Source organism: Oncorhynchus keta, chromosome 2 (assembly GCF_023373465.1).
Source record: "Oncorhynchus keta strain PuntledgeMale-10-30-2019 chromosome 2, Oket_V2, whole genome shotgun sequence".
Taxonomy (NCBI): Eukaryota; Metazoa; Chordata; class Actinopteri; order Salmoniformes; family Salmonidae; genus Oncorhynchus; species Oncorhynchus keta.
The window spans coordinates 66,133,581-66,153,812 of NC_068422.1; the positions used below are offsets into that span (position 1 = coordinate 66,133,581).

The following is a 20,232-nucleotide window of genomic DNA, read 5'->3' on the forward strand; positions in this document are numbered from 1 at the left end:
GTGTATTATAAATCAATGCCATGACTGGGGTTCACCATGGTAGAATGTGAGGCATTGTAGGATGCAGCTTCGATGTACTGTAAGGCTACTGTAGGGTTAACCTTGTGTTTCTGTTTTCTGCTATGCCTTATTTAACCGGATGTGTCATGAGCGTGGATGTGCTTTTGATGAAGGCCGCCACTTCTTAATTATAATACGTGAGACAAAATGTGAAGATAATCGCCAAAACAACCACGCGCCAGGCGCACACACACATCCACACGCAGAGTAAGAAACACTCACACTTGTCCGTTTAATTACTAGAGCTAGTTTATTACTGTCGTTGTCGTCTTCTTTTGCCTTTAATCAGCGTGGCACAATGACTTCTAAAACAATACAAACCACTAAAAAAAGATCTAGTCTGTCTTTATACACATATACACATACATACAGTATTATACATATGTATACACATGTGAATCACGGCCAACCATCACGACCAACTACAGATACTGTATCACAGAGAACACACATTTGTGGACACATAAAAAATGATCCCCGACGGGAAAAACTTTATATTGACCTGAATTTGATTGTGGGACACAAGGGCAGGCAGAGGCACTGACCTCAGCAGACATATAGATAGACAGACAGACAGATGTGATTGAACAGCTCCCCACAGACAATATGCAGCTGATTATACTATACTGTACAGGTTTGTGCTCTCTTAGTTCCTTCTCCATAACCTGGCTATTCTCATCACACCATCTCTGTCCCTATATCAAACCCAACATAAGCACTAAAAACCGAGGCACCTTTCCCCACATTAAAAGTACAGTGAGGCTATAGAAACTGGCTGGGCACTGTATTTGACATTTGGTTTAGGTTAGCACCTTTGCGTCTATATAATAACCCAATGGCATGGTAGTAGCAGTAGCGACAATGACTTTGACAGTCGTATGTATAGTAACTGCATTGGAAAGCCTTTCCCCCTTGCCCTGTGCGATGTGCCTGGTGGCTTCTGTGCCTGGTGGAGAGAATGCCACAGGTTTGTGAGGAGGGATACAGTCATTATTGCCAACCAAACTGGGTAAGAGGAGATCAAATATGACAGAAATACCACCTGTGTAAGCTCAACTGTAGCTACAATAAGTAGGCACACGTTTTCCTGTAGATACAAGCAGCTCTCGTATCCCTGCTTGATGGCATAGCAACGCAGGTCTGTACTGTAGATTAAAGCTGTGCAAACTTTGTGTGTATTTCCATAAGCGCACGCTTCTCTAAAGCACAGCTTTAACACGAAAACCTGTTCATAAACGTTTGTCTGAAAAGGTTCATGCTTTATTGTCTCCACTGTTGAATGACCATGAACTCGATTTGACGGTTTGACGGTGAAATCAATTACATCTCTTAGTGGTGGAAAAGGGATCAAACAAGACAATGTGAGTTATAATAACAGGTACGACGATGATCAACAAGCAGTCAGGATGATTATATAACAATGCATTTCTGAGTAGAAACAGTTGCAGCAAATACACACTATCAAATATGTAGACCAACGGTGTGGAATAGAAACATCAGTAGCACCATGTTGAGAGGACAATATTTGCCCTATTCCAATGGCTAAATGTCACAGTGTCACCATCACAAATCCAATAATGATAAACTAACACTTTAGCAATCTGCTGAAACAGCACATTTGCGAATAGCTGAGAAAGATATGGTTTAAAAAAAACTATTTTTCTCTGTAGCTGAAATACATAGGATTTAACATGTTTCTCAACAGAGGTGCAAATATACTACTGATCTCAAACATGCTTTAAGTTACAATTCCATTAATTCACCATTAAATTACAAGAATTCAAATGACTAGAAAATCTTCAAATCAGCATTATCTGCCATGTACAGTCATTGCGTTCTTGGGAGAATATCTGAGAGATAATAGCATCAGAAATGCAATCCATTTACAATCAAAAGTATAGTCATTTGTTGCCACAGTGATCAATACGATCAATACATCTGAACTGTGTGGTGTTACAGCACGACAAAAAGGCCAATCCCTCAACAGGCCTTGTTCGTTGGTTACACCCACTGTGGCTTCAAACATGTCAACAATGAGATATCACTGTAATCGCTAAGTTCCTACAATATGTAGCTCGCTTTCTCCTGTTTCTACAATATGAGCAAAACATGTAGAATACATGGACAGACTTGGAGTTGTATCTCATGTAACTACAACACCACACCATATTTCATAGATGTGTTGCAACAAATCTTACTAAGATACTAACTCATGCCCAAACCAGTTTTGGGGGAGACTTTTGTTTTAAGATATCAGGCCAGTATGGCATACCGTGAGTACCTACTCCTACAGTAACATGATCTAAAATGCAAACTTCTACAAGATTGTGCAAGTGTCTATATTAGTCTTGGTAGATACTTGACTATTTCCTTTGCGGCCACTGGTCAGCAACTGCCAGTTAAGAGAATTCCTAACTTATTAGGAGTCCAAATTAGCATGAAAAGGATCGGCAAAAATAGAAAGAAAAAACACCAGGAAAAAAACATGGCCGGCAGAGTTTCAGAGTTTCCCCTCGCCTTCCATGGCTGGGTTAGAGAACAGAGAAAACGCTTGAACATTTCATCCCTTTCATGAAGAGGCTTAAAAAGCTGAAATGGTAACATTATTGTCACACAGAAAAAATGTTTGTTTTACAGATTCCCGGTTTGACGTGTTTACTCTCCAGTTCTCAATAGGCTTGTGTGGCCAGAGATAAACCAGCTAATGTCTCTCCCCTGATTCTCTCTGGGGAGAGCTGGGGCACTGGGGTAATTCTGACAAACACTCCTTTCTTTACAAAGTTGTGTGTGTGTCGCTGGTGTGTGTGTGTGTGTCTCTGTGTGTGTGTGTGTGTCGCTGGTGTGTGTGTGTGTGTCTCTGTGTGTGTGTGTGTGTGTGTAGGGAGAGGTGGCATTACAGAGGGGCAAGGAAGAGAGACAAAAGGAGACAAAACCATACTAAGAAGAGCGGTTGTGAACTTCATTTATGAATCCCTATATACGTGGCTCACTGAGGCTACACATCTTCATGCATGGAGGATTACCATTATCTGCTCAGTATGTGTGACAGTGGACAGATTATCTCCTTGATTATTTGCCTAGTCGAAAAACAAAAAAGGCAATCCCTTCCCCTAAACTGGTTGAATAGAGCACAGTCAGAGCACTGTGAGAGGAAGATTGTACTAAATAACATGGACTCTCATAGTGGAGCGCCCAGTCCATGTTCCGCTGTGACAAATACAACATAAGGATTAGATAGACGTTCCCTGAGCACAGTCAGCCCACTCTCTCTTTGTCCAGAGAAACACACTCAACGGACAGGAATCTCACGAGAGGAAGAAGCAGGGCTGAGAATAGATAGCGGGAGAATCTCATCTCACCAGCCAATGGAGTGGTAATAAGTCAGAATAGACTAGAGCAGCTTCAGCAGTTGATCACAGAGGGAAGCTCTTAACATTGATCTATAGGAGTGTAAAGCACTGGGAGAATCATGATCATATCAATCATGTAAACATGATGCCTCAATTTACAGCTCGGCATTCTGGGTGAAGGGTAAATAAGTTGTGCACTGTATGGTACTAAAACCTGTCAAATCAGGGATGAGATGTTGGCAATTTCCAGCATCGGAAATTAACCGTAAATTATAAAGAAAAAGTACCTCTGGTTTATCTGGAGAGACCCCTCCTCCCCTCCACATCTTTTACGCTTTTAAAGACGCACATGAGAGAACATTGCATCAACAGTTCATAAATACACGTGTAACATTTCTGAGGCATTTCTTTCTGCTAGTTTGACAACTATCGTTATGGTTTACTAAGACTTGCAATGTAACTCTACCATCATGTACAATAACAATACAATAAATGAAGACCCGCGAGACAATTTAAGAAACGCACGGTGAAGAAACAAACAAACACAATGTACAGAATTACTGCAGGCGAGTTCTGGTTCCACGTTTTCGGCAACAATGCAAAGCATTAACAACAACGACTTCTACTGCATCGTACAATAAAAACCCTCTGCCGGAGGAGCACCCACTGACACACAGTCTCTGGAATGTAATGTGCATTACAACTGTACACTAGATAGTCTAACAGAAACACAGTTCTACAGCCCGGGTTTAACACAGACATCCCATTTATTTAACCAGTCCGTTTCAGGCTAGGGTCGTTACCATGTCAAATCTAGAATGGACCAAGCGCTGCACACACTTCCTCTAATCAGCCAACTACAAAGGGATGAGAGCACTGGCTGCTCTAAACGATCTAACTCAAACATATTGGACCAACAAATGACTACAATTCAATCGATGACTGCAGCCTAGGAAGGTAGGAATATGTGTGTGTCTTTACAGGAGATGTTTTATATCAAGGGTACAGTATTTCATATCTAATAGAGTTACTCCAATTATTAACACAATTTGAGTATGATAACTGCAGAAACCCCTTGCAATAAATCAGGGGTGAGACTGTTCATTATCTGTATTTACAAACACCTGTTGCTGCACATCATCTGTGAGGAGGGTTCTGGGAGTAAAAGAGTAGTAGCTGTACTACAGTTTATACTGAGTAGCCGTACTACAGTTTATACTGAGTAGCCGTACTACAGTTTATACTGAGTAGCCGTACTACAGTTTATACTGAGTAGCTGTACTACAGTTTATACTGAGTAGCTGTACTACAGTTTATACTGAGTAGCCGTACTACAGTTTATACTGAGTAGCTGTACTACAGTTTATACTGAGTAGCCGTACTACAGTTTATACTGAGTAGCTGTACTACAGTTTATACTGAGTAGCTGTACTACAGTTTATACTGAGTAGCCGTACTACAGTTTATACTGAGTAGCCGTACTACAGTTTATACTGAGTAGCCGTACTACAGTTTATACTGAGTAGCTGTACTACAGTTTATACTGAGTAGCTGTACTACAGTTTATACTGAGTAGCCGTACTACAGTTTATACTGAGTAGCTGTACTACAGTTTATACTGAGTAGCCGTACTACAGTTTATACTGAGTAGCTGTACTACAGTTTATACTGAGTAGCCGTACAACAGTTTATACTGAGTAGCTGTACTACAGTTTATACTGAGTAGCCGTACTACAGTTTATACTGAGTAGCTGTACTACAGTTTATACTGAGTAGCCGTACAACAGTTTATACTGAGTAGCTGTACTACAGTTTATACTGAGTAGCCGTACTACAGTTTATACTGAGTAGCTGTACTACAGTTTATACTGAGTAGCTGTACTACAGTCTGCAGTGAGTAGCTGTACTACAGTTTATACTGAGTAGCTGTACTACAGTCTGCAGTGAGTAGCTGTACTACAGTTTATACTGAGTAGCTGTACTACAGTTTATACTGAGTAGCTGTACTACAGTCTGCAGTGAGTAGCTGTACTACAGTCTGCAGTGAGTAGCCGTACTACAGTTTATACTGAGTAGCTGTACTACAGTCTGCAGTGAGTAGCTGTACTACAGTCTGCAGTGAGTAGCTGTACTACAGTTTATACTGAGTAGCTGTACTACAGTTTGCAGTGAGTAGCCGTACTACAGTTTATATCGAGTAGCTGTACTACAGTCTGCAGTGAGTAGCTGTACTACAGTCTGCAGTGAGTAGCTGTACTACAGTTTATACCGAGTAGCTGTACTACAGTTTATACTGAGTAGCTGTACTACAGTCTGCAGTGAGTAGCTGTACTACAGTCTGCAGTGAGTAGCTGTACTACAGTTTATACCGAGTAGCTGTACTACAGTTTGCAGTGAGTGTTTGATGCCCTCGTTTATTAGTCTATAACAGACACATGTTCAAAGACATTCAAGGCTGAGTGAAAAAACAAAAACGTAAAAGCTTCTAATACAACAAAAATGTAATAAAAATAATTGTGATACATTCACATCCACAAAAGCTAAGCATAAAGATGAAAAGCTAAGCATAACGTTTTTCTATCACACAACTGCACTACCAATTTGTAAGTCGCTCTGGATAAGAGCGTCTGCTAAATGACTTAAATGTAAATGTAAATGTACCACAAGGCCCTGAAGACATCCTCCCTTCCCGAGGAGTGTGTGTGTCATTATGTGTGTGAGGTCTATATTTATGTACATATAGAAGTTTCGGTCAGAGTGTGAGAGGGAGCAACCTGAGAGCAGGACAGTCGTGTCGGGGTTGAGGTAGGTTACCAGAGTAATACTGCTATAGGCCATTACGTGAGAGTTCAAATGTGATCTATCTCTACAGTAGAGAGAGCCAGGGAGAAGACAGGGTGTCCGTCGGACAGCGGCCCTAACCCAGGCTACCGTAAGAGTACTGGCCTGGCTCAGGTTGGCTCTGCCTCAGGGAAGCTCCAGCTCCAGAGAGCATGGTTCTGGAGGAACAGGTGGAGCATTGGTGGTGGCACTCCCAGATCTGACCCTGGATCAGATCCAAGTCTGATAACATCAAGTTGACTGTGTGTTTGCTCAGGGAGATGACAGCATGAGCACGCTGAACTCAGACCTGTGAGTTAATACCTGTTAAAACCATCTCCCTCTGGATTTGCATGCAGCACTGTGATAAAGGTTTTCCTGAAGCACTTTAATTTGCCAGTGTGGAGGAGGGATGGAGTGAGGGATCTGGGATGGACAGGCTCGAGAAGTCTTGGCTATTACGACAGAAGACAATTGATTTGAATTGATGAACTATAACAAGAGGAGTGCACTGTGCCACAGCTCGGAGTGAGTGACAAGCAGAGCCCAAAAAATCAGATTAGAACAACACTATTGCCAATTGAAAAGCCAATTACCTGGGATCATATCAGATACATTAATATTTGTGGTTGTCAACGCCTACAATGACATGTTGATACATTTGTGCTTATTTATCTAAATACATCACATATACCACATATACCGCACACACACACACACACACGCACGCACGCACGCACAATTCCATCCTGCAATCATTCATAAATACACATATGATGTATGTCTCAATCAAGTGTAAATGTAACTAAAACCTCACCTGCCCAATGGAATATCTGCAGCAGTTCTCACATAGCAGTAAAACTGTCCTGAAATGATTAGTGCATCGCTAACAGTCTTTTCAATCAACAGAAGCAACTAAGATTCAAATAAAACAAAGAGAAAATATCTCACGCAAACACGATGGAAAACTATGAAAAATGTCTTTTACAAGTAGAATTCTTACAACAATATCATCTGTCAACTTGCACGAGGTACTGACATATCCACAAACAGCAATTCATCGACAGAGGGAAGCCAGGAGCTCTCACAACAGAAGTACATGTTTCATTATGAAAGAAAGAACAACTACAACATTGTTATCTTGAGGTAGAACGTGGACTTCAGCGTTTTGAAGTGCTTTCCGTTTGATTTTTCTTCTTCTTTTTTCCCCCTCGCTTCGACAAGCAGGAGAGCGGCGGTTCTTGACATCTGAGGTAGCGTGGCACCTGTTCTCGTGTTTTACGAACCGATCGCTCTACATGTAAAAGTAACTGAACGCAGGGGGAAAAGACGGATCCAAAAGGTTTCCCACGTCACATTCATTCCGGCTGAGGTAGGTTTTTGTTGAATCCTAAGGTTCACAGAGCCAAGTTAAGAACCTGTATGAAGGCCGAGAACTAATAAAAAAAACATTGATATCACTGAAAATAAAAGTCCTGAGACAGAGAATATATGAAATCACTGGAAGAAGGCCTTAAGTCTTTGTTGGATGCGTTTGTGGAATCCTTGCTAGGCTGAGAGGAGGCAGCAGTCTTTGACATTGAAAGAAATAGTAGAAATAAGACCAATAAATTAGAACCATTTTGTGAGATAGTAGAGGAATAAAAACATATTCGACTCGGAGATAAAATGATGAGTGTATAACAAAGACATTCTGGATATCTATTCTGTGTGCTGCCGGCAACCAGAAAATGAAGGAAGTAAAAAAAAAAAACAAGAACACTTAATTCACCTGCCAAAGCTAAAACCTAGCTGTCCATCACAAAAGCGCACCAAAAACCTAGGCCGGGGACACCTCCAAGATGAGTCCAAGACCCTATAACTTTTCCAGAGGCGACTTATTTAACTTACCAATAATACAATTCTTTGCACAAAGAAAAACTAATAGGAAAAGAAATACTTCGGTCGACCTGAGTGTGATACGAGTCTGAGGTGACACTGTGACCGTGTCACAGACTTCAGTTCATGCTTCTATCAGGTCTGGTTCTGCTGGGTGACCCCGGCCACAGCCCTGTCACTGACCGCCCGGCCCTCTGCTGGAGGCCTCTGGAACTGCGTCTCTCTGTCCACCACAAGGCTGAAGTCAACCAGCGGCAGAGTGGACAACTGGGTCTCGTCCAGCGCACAGGACACCAGGGATCTATCCAACTGGAAACACACACACAGTAATGTAGTTAAAGATGGAATGAGTAGTAGGGGAAACAGAGCCGCTGTCCGCCCACTGGCGTTGTTATTGTTTTGTTGACGAGGTGAGGAGCGTTGTGCTGGAAAAAAATTGCAGTACAAATTGTTCTGTTCTACCGCCTGTGCAATGATGCCAGGGGGAAAAAACTGTGTTAGTTGTTTGCAGTAACTATGTTGTTGTTGTAATATTGTTAACGGCCGTTGCAGTTTCACCAATTAATGATTCCAGCTTCAATATGGGAATTTACAGTTGAAGTCAGAAGTTTCCATGCACTTAGGTTGGAGTCATTAAAACTCGATTTCCAACCACTATACACATTTCTTGTTAACAAACTATAGTTTTGGCAGTTAGTCAGGTAGGACATCTACTTTGTGCATGACACAAATCATTTTCCAACAATTGTTTACAGACAGATTATTTCACTTATAATTCACTGTATGACAATTCCAGTGGGTCAAAAGTTTACATACACTAAGTTGACTGCGCCTTAAAACAGCGTGGAAAATTCCAGAAAATTATGTTATGGCTTTAGAAGCTTCTGATAGGCGTACTTTGGTGCGAAAAGTGAAAATCAATCCCAGAACAACAGCAAAGGACCTTGTGAAGATGCTGGAGGAAACAGGTATTAAAGTATCTATATCCACAGTAAAACAAGTCAAAAATCGACATAACCTGAAAGGCCGCTCAGCAAGGAAGAAACCACTGCTCCAAAACCGCCATAAAAAAGGCAAACTACGGTTTGCAACTGCACATGGGGATAAAGATCGTACTTTTTGGAGAAATGTCCTCTGGTCTGATGAAACAAAAATAGAACTGTTTGGCCATAATGACCATCGTTATGTTTGGAGAAAAAAGGGGGAGGCTTGCAAGCTGAAGAACACCATCCCAACCGTGAAGCATGGGGGTGGCAGCAAAATGTTGTGGGGGTGCTTTGCTGCAGGAGGGACTGGTGCACTTCACAAAATAGATGGCATCATGAGGAAAGACAATTATGTGGACATTTATTTTTTATTTCACCTTTATTTAACCAGGTAGGCTAGTTGAGAACAAGTTCTCATTTACAACTGCGACCTGGCCAAGATAAAGCAGTGTGAACAGACAACAACACAGAGTTACACATGGAGTAAACAATAAACAAGTCAGTAACACAGTAGAAAGAGAGTCTATATACATTGTGTGCAAAAGGCATGAGGAGGTAGGCAAATAAATACAATTATGCAGATTAACACTGGAGTGATAAATGATCAGATGGCCATGTGCAGGTAGAGATACTGGTGTGCAAAAGAGCAGAAAAGTAAATAAATAAAAACAGTATGGGGATGAGGTAAGTAAATTGGGTGGGCTATTTACCGATGGACTATGTACAGCTGCAGCGATCGGTTAGCTGCTCAGATAGCAGATGTTTGAAGTTGGTGAGGGAGATAAAAGTCTCCAACTTCAGCGATTTTTACAATTTGTCCCAGACACAGGCAGCAGAGAACTGGAAGGAAAGGCGGCCAAATTAGGTGTTGGCTTTAGGGATGATCAGTGAGATATACTTGCTGGAGCGCGTGCTACGGGTGGGTGTTGCCATCGTGACCAGTGAACTGAGATAAGGCGGAGCTTTACCTAGCATGGACTTGTAGATGACCTGGAGCCAGTGGGTCTGGCGATGAATATGTAGCGAGGGCCAGCCGACTAGAGCATACAGGTCGCAGTGGTGGGTGGTATAAGGTGCTTTAGTAACAAAACGGATGGCACTGTGATAAACTGCATCCAGTTTGCTGAGTAGAGTATTGGAAGCTATTTTGTAGATGACATCGCCGAAGTCGAGGATCGGTAGGATAGTCAGTTTTACTAGGGTAAGTGTGGCGGCGTGAGTGAAGGAGGCTTTGTTGCGGAGTAGAAAACCGACTTTAGATTTGATTTTAGATTGGAGATGTTTGATATGATTCTGGAAGGAGATTTTACAGTCTAGCCAGACACCTAGGTACTTATAGATGTCCACATATTCTAGGTCGGGCGTGTGGGTGAAGGCAGCGAACGGTTGAAAAGCATGCATTTGGTTTTTACTAGCGTTTAAGAGCAGTTTGAGGCCACGGAAGGAGTGTTGTATGGCATTGAAGCTTGTTTGGAGGTTAGATAGCACAGTGTCCAAGTAAGGGCCAGAAGTATACAGAATGGTGTCGTCTGCGTAGAGGTGGATCAGGGAATCGCCCGCAGCAAGAGCAACATCATTGATATATACAGAGAAAAGAGTCGGCCCGAGAATTGAACCCTGTGGCACCCCCACAGAGACTGCCAGAGGACCGGACAACATGCCCTCCGATTTGACACACTGAACTCTGTCTGCAAAGTAGTTGGAGAACCAGGGAAGGCAGTCATTAGAAAAACCGAGGCTACTGAGTCTGCCGATAAGAATATGGTGATTGACAGTCGAAAGCCTTGGCCAGTTCGATGAAGGCGGCTGCACAGTACTGTCTTTTATCTTTTATTTATGGTGGTTATGATATCGTTTAGTACCTTGAGCGTGGCTGAGGTGCACCCGTGACCGGCTCGGAAACCAGATTGCACAGCGGAGAAGGTACGGTGGGATTCGAGATGGTCAGTGATCTGTTTGTTGACTTGGCTTGGACATATTGAAGCAACATCTCAAGACATCAGTCAGGAAGTTAAAGCTTGGTCGCAAATGGGTCTTCCAAATGGACAATGACCCCAAGCATACTTCCAAAGTCATGGCAAAATGTCTTAAGGGCAACAAAGTCACGTATTGGAGTGGCCATCACAAAGCCCTGACCTCAATCCGATAGAATAGCATGTGCGAGTAAGGAGGCCTACAAACCTGACTCAGTTACACCAGCTCTGACAGGAGGAATGGGCCAGAATTCACTCAACTTATTGTGGGAAGCTTGTGGAAGGCTACCCGAAACATTTGACCCAAGTTAAACAATTTAAAGGCAATGCTACCAAATACTAGTTGAGTGCATGTTAACTTCTGACCCACTGGAAATGTGATGAAAGAAATAAACGATGAAATAAATCATTCTCTCTACTATTATTCTGACATTTCACATTCTTAAAATAAAGTGGTGATCCTAACTGACCAAAGACAGGGAATTTTGACTAGGATTAAATGTCAGGAATTGTGAAAAACTGAGTTTAAATGTATTTTTTCTAAGGCGTATGTAAACTTCAACTGTAGAAAATGGCCAAATTTAATGTAAATCTAACGTAAATCTAATGTAAATCTAACGTAAATCTAATGTAAATCTAGCCCATTGCATCATTCTAGACTTGGATAAATTGAACTCTTATGACTTCATTTCAGTTGACTACTTGGTGTCAGGCCCTCTACTCACCATGCGTGAACTGTCTGCTAGGTCTCCACAGTGGGAAGGGCCTGAGAAGAGTCTCTCCAGCTCGTTGCTGTCTCCCCTGCTCTTCCCAGCAAGACTGCCGTTCCCTTCCATGCCTGATCTGCTCACCCCGTTTAAGGCCAGGGCCCCCTGGGAGGTGGAGGACAACTCCAGGGCAATGTTACGCCCGGCCTGGGGGGTGGCCTGCACTGTCTTGCACGTCATCAACCTGGAGGAACACAATTCACACAAAAACACACCGTCAGGCCCCATGCCAGGATCAAGCCCACACAGACACACATAGTCTCCTTGTTGTTGCACCAATACTCACCTCCCCCTGTAGCTGAACATGAGGAAGAGCATGCAGAATACGATGCAGGTGACTCCTATATGGATGCCGATGATGATTCCGGTTGTAGAGGTCTTGCTCTGTTCATCTTTCACACAGTCACAGGGGGTGTTCAGCACTGTAGACACACACACACACGGCCCAGTAAGGACAACAGCAATGCCACATACACACAGAGAAACAAAGCCCACAGCACAGAGCTGTCATACAGTACACCCACAACCTAATCTAGTGCTGCCAGCCAGACTACCAATGCTGTGGCGGCATGGAGTGATCCAGTCAAACGGAGAGCTGTAATCACACAACAGCAGCCTGCATGAGGCCTCTTCAACGCTGCTCTGAAAAGATTACAGGACGTGTGAGCCCTGGTCTGCGTGGGTGTTTGTGTGTGCGGGCAGCAGGAAGTCACCTGATTTCTCCACAGCCTCCTTCAGTGAGACGAAGCGCATGGTGGCGTTGCCGTCTCCGTGTTGGTTGAAGGCCAGAACCTTAATCTCATACACCAGGGTTGGATCTGAGGAGAGGAGGAACAGAGAGAGAGAGAGAGAGAGAGAGAGAGAGAGAGAGAGAGAGAGAGAGAGTAACAATCCTGTAACAATCCTTTCAACACATCTCCATGGATCCTCCTTTCCCCCAGCCCCCAGCCCATGTCCCCCTGTCTCACCCAGCTGGGTGATGTTGTACTGGGTGACGTTGCGGGTGAAGGTGAGTGGTCCGGTGAAGAGGGGGGTGTGGACCCTCCTGTAGTACAGCCTGAAGCCCTCATGTTGGCCCATCTTAGAGGATGGCTCCCACACCGCCTGCACCACACTGCTGTTCACCAATTTAATGAACAGTGACGGGGGTGCTGGCACTGAAACACACACGGTGGTGTTAGAATCCACTAAACATCCACATAACAAAAATAACTTACATGATATATTAAACTAAACACAAGCTGTCAGGCTTGTTAAGTCAACCATGTTTTAGTCTATAAAACAGGTCTTTAGTACTTTCTCAGTATATCTCAGTCAGGTATGTGGCTACTGTACTACAGACTCCTGTAGGTGTTTTACAGAACCTTTACAATAAACAACTCATAAAAACCTTTTTTGGTGCATGTAATTACCACCAGTTAAGTGAGTGTTTATGTGTGTGTGTGTGTGTATGTGTGTAAGTGTGTGCGTTCCCAAGGCACACCTTCGCCCAGCGTGCTCTCGGTGGCGCTCTCGGAGGGCTTGCTGGCTCCGCGGGACGTGTAAGCCTTCACATAGAAGGTGTAGCCGGTGGAGGGCTCCAGATCACCCACGACCTGCTGTAGAGTCACCTTACTGACGGCTTCCTGGTACTCCATCTCCACAGGGTCTGAAGGGGGAGGAGAAAGAGATGGTTTAATTTAACTGCTTTTTGTACACTGTAGAAAAATAACTGCTTCCACCACATGTGTTTTTAGGGGGTAGATCAACTTTAATATTGGAGATAGATTGTGGCTTCCATCAATGTAATTATTTCCAATCCCCCATATATATATATATTTGTAAATATATATATATATATATATATATATATATATAGTATATAAAAGAAAATATTATATTATTTTAAATATTTATACATAATATTAGTAATATTTACAGTTGAAGTCGGAAGTTTACATACACCTTAGCCAAATACATTTTAAACTCAGCGTTTCACAATTCCTGACATTTAATCCCAGTAAAAAGTTCCTGTCTTAGGTCAGTTGGGATCACCACTTTATTTTTAAAATGTGAAATGTCAGAATAATAGTAGAGATAATGATTTATTTCAGCTTTTATTTAATTCATCACATTCTCAGTGGGTCAGAAGTTTACATACACTCAATTACTATTTGGTAGCATTGCCTTTAAATTGTTTAACTTGGGTCAAACGTTTGGGGTAGCCTTCCACAAGCTTCCCACAGTAATTTGGGTGAATTTTGGCCCATTCCTCCTGTCAGAGCTGGTGTAACTGAGTCAGGTTTGTAGGCCTCCTTGCTCGCACACGCTTTTTCAGTTCTGCCCACATTTTTTATAGGATTGAGGTCAGGGCTTTGTGATGGCCACTCCAATACCTTGACTTTGTTGCCATTAAGACATTTTGCCACAACTTTGGAAGTACCGTTGGGGTCATTGTCCATTTGGAAGACCCATTTGGGACCAAGCTTTAACTTCCTGACTGATCTCTTGAGATGTTGCTTCAATATGTCCACATAATTATCTTTTCTCATGATGCCATGTATTTTGTGAAATGCACCAGTCCCTCCTGCAGCAACGCACCCCCACAACATGATGCTGCCACCCCGTGCTTCACGGTTGGGATGGTGTTCTTCAGCTTGCAAGCCTCCCCCTTTTCCTCCAAACATAAGGATGGTCATTATGACCAAACAGTTCTATTTTTGTTTCATCAGACCAGAGGACATTTCTACAAAAAGTACGATCTTTGTCCCCATGTGCAGTTAGTTGCAAACTGTAGTCTGGCTTTTTTATGGCGGTTTTGGAGCAGTGGCTTCTTCCTTGACGAGCGGCCTTACTTGTGTCATGTACAAAGTAGATGTCCTAACAGACTTACCAAAACTATAGTTTGTTAACAAGAAATTTGTGGAGTGGTTGAAAAACAAATTTTAATGACTCCAACCTAAGTGTATGTAAACCTCCGACTTCAACTGTACACATATATACCATATACATATATATTTTTATTTATTTATTTATATTTATATTTTATTTTATTGAAGCTCGCATCCGCTACAAGACCATGGTGCTTGCCTACGGAGCTGTGAGGGGAACGGCACCTCAGTACCTCCAGGCTCTGATCAGGCCCTACACCCAAACAAGGGCACTGCGTTCATCCACCTCTGGCCTGCTCGCCTCCCTACCACTGAGGAAGTACAGTTCCCGCTCAGCCCAGTCAAAACTGTTCGCTGCTCTGGCTCCCCAATGGTGGAACACACTCCCTCACGACGCCAGGACAGCGGAGTCAATCACCACCTTCCGGAGACACCTGAAACCCCACCTCTTTAAGGAATACCTAGGATAGGATAAAGTAATCCTTCTCACCCCCCTTAAAAGATTTAGATGCACTATTGTAAAGTGGCTGTTCCACTGGATGTCATAAGGTGAATGCACCAATTTGTAAGTCGCTCTGGATAAGAGCGTCTGCTGAATGACTTAAATGTAAATGTAAATGTATTTTCCTAACCCTACCGCCCTTCCCCTAATTGGAGTAAATGGATGGACAATGGGCAACAACACTTAGGCTCCTACTTCCAACTTATACATACTATATACATACTATATACATTTTAAGGACACAGACTTTTTCCACAGCCATTTACTCAACTTCTCGGTCCAAGTGTTACCTGAACAACAACAAAAATGTTGAGAAAACTTGAGAAAACGGAGGCAAAAATGCAGTAAATGTCAAAATGACATGTTTGCTCAACTTGTCTCAGTTGTTCATTCAGCTGTACATTATTATTTGGGCATCTTAACTAAAAAAATGGCCAAGCAACTGGCACACCCATAGTGCTTTTCATCATGCATTTATACATGAATCATTATTCAACATGTCCTCACATGGGATTTGAACTCACAACATCTTGGTTCATAGCATTCCAATCCCCTGTGCCAGTGGCAGTTATCAGAAAGTCCAGTTAGTCTCCAATCATTGATTTGATTTGAATGTTAGGTTTTTCTGTATAGCATATTACTCTGTTTTAATATTACTGCTTAATCACTATAATATATCAAATAGTTTTTCTTGAGTACACAGTACTTTCAACAGAGCTGAGATTCACTTTGAAGTGCAAAGTGTAGCAGTAGAGGTGAAAGCAGTCATAGACAAAGATGTGGTGGTGTAGCAGGAGACTTGGACTGCTGTGAACCAAGAGGTTGTGAGTTCATATCCCAGGTGAGGGCATGTTGAATATGAAATACTCTATAAATTAACATGCACAACGTCTAACATGTAAATTGGATATGTGATATGTTAAATTCGCTTTGTGTTCGACAGCCATTTATTAGGTTAAAAAGAACACTTTTTAGTTGAATGAATAAATGACACAATTTGAGCAAACACATCATTTTAAGTTGACTGAAGTTTTGCCTGCATTTTGTCAAGGTGAAGCTACAGTAATACTTGAACCAAAAATGTTAGTAAACAAAAAAAGGAGGTGGAACTAGTTACTCAATAATAATTAGTTAAAACAATTTGATTTTGTTTTAGAGTGTACTGTTAGGATTGCATAATTTGGTAATAGGGGCTGTGACTGTGAACAACAGAGCTGTGTGAATCGAGGGGGTGGCTCTAGGTGAGTGCTTGTTAAATTTGAAGAGAGAAGGGGGGTGAAGGGGGAGGGGGTTACAGTGTGTTATGGCCCTTAAGTCAAGTTCCTCACCCATAACCACTATCTACCTCCAGCCCTCAGCCCATTGGGGCAGCCTGTCTTTAGTAGGTCATTAAAGCAGTTCCTATAGGCAAGCCCCTGGGACCTTCAATTATACATCTGATAGCACTACAGAGGAGAGAGCAGCAGCTGTGTCTGGGTGATGTACTCTGTCACTGCTGCACACACACCCATACAGATACACCCATACAGACACACACATACAGATACACCCATACAGACACACCCATACAGATACACCCATACAGACACACCCATACAGATACACCCATACAGACACACACATACAGATACACCCATACAGACACACCCATACAGACACACCCATACAGACACACACATACAGATACACACATACAGACACACCCATACAGACACACCCATACAGACACACACATGTCAGCACGCAACCACACACACCCATACAGATACACCCATACAGACACACACATACAGACACACACATGTCAGCACGCAACCACACACACCCATACAGATACACCCATACAGATACACCCATACAGACACACACATACAGATACACACATGTCAGCACGCAACAACGCACGCACGCACACTCACACACCCATACAGATACACACGTCAGCACGCACACTCACACACAAACACACACACAAACGATTGTCACCCCCCCCCCAGCAAATAAACATTGACATGCCAACATAACATTTAGTCTCATTCAATTATCAATTAAAAGCCACTTTTATGTCTCCTCTACATGAAGGATGGGGATGGCAGAGCGTCCATCCAACCTAGCGTTGCTAGAGAAACAGGTGTTCTGTTACCATACGTCCTCACTGCTCTCTCCTCTCTCCTGCTGTATGTCTACGGCTCTCTCCTCCCTCCTCTCTCCTGCTGTCTGTCTACTGGTCTCTTCTCTCTCCTCCCTCCTGCTGTCTGTCTACTGCTCTCTCCTCTCTCCGTCTGTCTGTCTACTGCTCTCTCCTCCCTCCTCTCTCCTGCTGTCTGTCTACTGCCCTCTCCTCCCTCCTCTCTCTTGCTGTCTGTCTACTGCACTCTCCTCTCTCCTGCTGTCTGTCTACTGGTCTCTCCTCTCTCCTCCCTCCTGCTGTCTGTCTACTGCTCTCTCCTCTCTCCGTCTGTCTGTCTACTGCTCTCTCCTCTCTCTGTCTGTCTGTCTACTGCTCTCTCCTCCCTCCTCTCTCCTGCTGTCTGTCTACTGCTCTCTCCTCTCTCCTCCCTCCTGCTGTCTGTCTACTGCTCTCTCCTCTCTCCGTCTGTCTGTCTACTGCTCTCTCCTCCTCCTCTCTCCTGCTGTCTGTCTACTGCTCTCTCCTCCCTCCTCTCTCCTGCTGTCTGTCTACTGCTCTCTCCTCTCTCCTGCTGTCTGTCTACTGCCCTCTCCTCCCTCCTCTCTCCTGCTGTCTGTCTACTGCTCTCTCCTCTCTCCTGCTGTCTGTCTACTGCTCTCTCCTCCCTCCTCTCTCCTGCTGTCTGTCTACTGCTCTCTCCTCTCTCCTGCTGTCTGTCTACTGCTCTCTCCTCCCTCCTCTCTCCTGCTGTCTGTCTACTGCTCTCTCCTCTCTCCTGCTGTCTGTCTACTGGTCTCTCCTCTCTCCTCCCTCCTGCTGTCTGTCTACTGCTCTCTCCTGTCTCCTGCTGTCTGTCTACTGCTCTCTCCTCTCTCCTGCTGTCTGTCTACTGCTCTCTCCTCCTCTCTCCTGCTGTCTGTCTACTGCTCTCTCCTCTCTCCTGCTGTCTGTCTACTGCTCTCTCCTCCCTCCTGCTGTCTGTCTACTGCTCTCTCCTCCCTCCTCTCTCCTGCTGTCTGTCTACTGCTCTCTTCCCCATCCTGCTGTCTGTCTACTGCTCTCTCCTCCCTCCTCTCTCCTGCTGTCTGTCTACTGCTCTCTCCTCCCTCCTGCTGTCTGTCTACTGCTCTCTCCTCCCTCCTCTCTTCTGCTGTCTGTCTACTGCTCTCTCCTCCCTCCTCTCTCTTGCTGTCTGTCTACTGCTCTCTCCTCCCTCCTCTCTCTTGCTGTCTGTCTACTGCTCTCTCCTCCCTCCTCTCTTCTGCTGTCTGTCTACTGCTCTCTCCTCCCTCCTCTCTCTTGCTGTCTGTCTACTGCTCTCTCCTCTCTCCTGCTGTCTCCTGTTTTTTCATTTTCTACCTCATACTCTTTTCTTTTTCCTCTCCCCTGCTATCACCTTGTCCTTTTAGCTCCCTCCTTCCTTCCCTCCCTCCCTTCTGCTTTCTCCTTTCTCAGAAAGGGCACAAGGGAAGAGGAGCTAGAGGAGGGGTAAATCTGGAAGAGAAGCTGCAGTCAGCCCTGGGGGAGCCAGCCTCCCCTCCCCAGCACAGCCACCTAGTGCCCCATACAGTCTACACCCACCGCTCCATAACACACAGAACACTCGACCTACTGTAGATACCACACTCCCTACTGTTCTGTATCATCTCTACCACACGCTGAGGACAGCCATCCCATTAACCTCAGTAAAATAACACAAGTCACGTGGAGAGCTAATGCATGTAAGCAGGTGACAGCTAGACGGTAGAGCATGTACTGACTGGATAACATCTCCCCATAGGGAACCAGTTCACCTGAGGCAGAGCTGTATCGTGTGTTCCAGTGGTGTGTTAGAGACGGTGTTACCCACGAACCTGTGGTCCTACGGATGTGGAGCACGTAGCCGATGATCTCCTGAGTGTCCTGGGCGGACTCCTTCCAGGACACCTGGATGGCGTTGGGTGAGAGGGCCTCGGCCCGCACCACACTGGGCATCCCTGGCAGGCCGTCTGCCCACAGCACGGTGAGGCGGGCACTGGCCTGGGTGGAGCCGGCGCTGTTCTCAGCGATGCACTGGTAGATGGCTTCGTCCTCCTGACTGATGCCATAGATGGTCAGCGTGCTTGAGGAAGAAGAGGGGGGAGGAAGAGGAGGCCGAGGAGGAGGGAAGAAGGAGGGGTAAAAGAGGAGGGAGGAAAGTAGACACAGGAAAGACGTGAGTCTCTGGTTTGCAGCGAGAAGGATTAGGATATTATTGGGTAGTGCAGAGAAAGCAAACAGGAAGCTCTCAGAGATGATTATTGATTTCAAAGATGACTGTATTGTGCGTGCGGTGGCATTTTCTGAGCAAAACAAAGCCGGCAGAAGCTGACAAGGGCTTTGTTTAAAAACTCTCACAGCAGGCAGTCAAGCAAACAATAGAATACTGTATGAAATCCTTCTGTGTAGCATCTGAATCAAAGTCTTATTTACAGTAGAGCAGTGGTAGGGCATTTCTGTTAGCCGGTTCCCCCCTGTTTGTGTCAGTCCTGAGCAGATGCACTGTCACTACAGAATGAGCCTGCTGGATGTGGCATCGTAATACGACAGGTAATAAACACAACAATTAAAACAAAAACAAGCACTGTCTGTGTACAGTAGGATTGTGTGTGTGTGTGTGTGTGTGTGTGTGTGTGTAGATGTGAATGGTGCCTTACTGTATCTTCCAAGAATGAAAATGCTAATCCTCCCCCCTTTTCCCTCTTTACCTCCCTCCCTCTCTCGTTACTTGAGGATGGGATGGAGGTGGGGGCGCACACCGAACTCCCCCCGTTTTCAATTTTTCTCGCTCCACACCGAACTCCCCCCGTTTTCAATTTTTCTCGCTCCACACCGAACTCCCCCCTGTTTTCAATTTTTCTCGCTCCACCCTTCTTC

At 44.2% G+C, this 20,232-nt stretch overlaps 1 protein-coding gene across 1 annotated transcript in view; it reads right to left on the reverse strand.

Moving 5' to 3' along the window:
- Positions 1-3,008: 3,008 nt before the first annotated feature.
- The window catches only part of LOC118362318 (immunoglobulin superfamily DCC subclass member 3-like), a 119,210-nt gene continuing 101,986 nt past the window's right edge, over positions 3,009-20,232 (reverse strand). The window contains exons 8-14 of the mRNA XM_052480851.1: positions 19,191-19,438; positions 13,318-13,482; positions 12,803-12,991; positions 12,548-12,652; positions 12,121-12,256; positions 11,793-12,018; positions 3,009-8,417 (exon numbers count right to left, since the gene is read on the reverse strand). Coding sequence (XP_052336811.1) covers positions 8,244-8,417; positions 11,793-12,018; positions 12,121-12,256; positions 12,548-12,652; positions 12,803-12,991; positions 13,318-13,482; positions 19,191-19,438 — 1,243 coding nt within the window. The 3' untranslated portion in view covers positions 3,009-8,243. The remainder of the gene's footprint in view (positions 8,418-11,792; positions 12,019-12,120; positions 12,257-12,547; positions 12,653-12,802; positions 12,992-13,317; positions 13,483-19,190; positions 19,439-20,232) is intronic.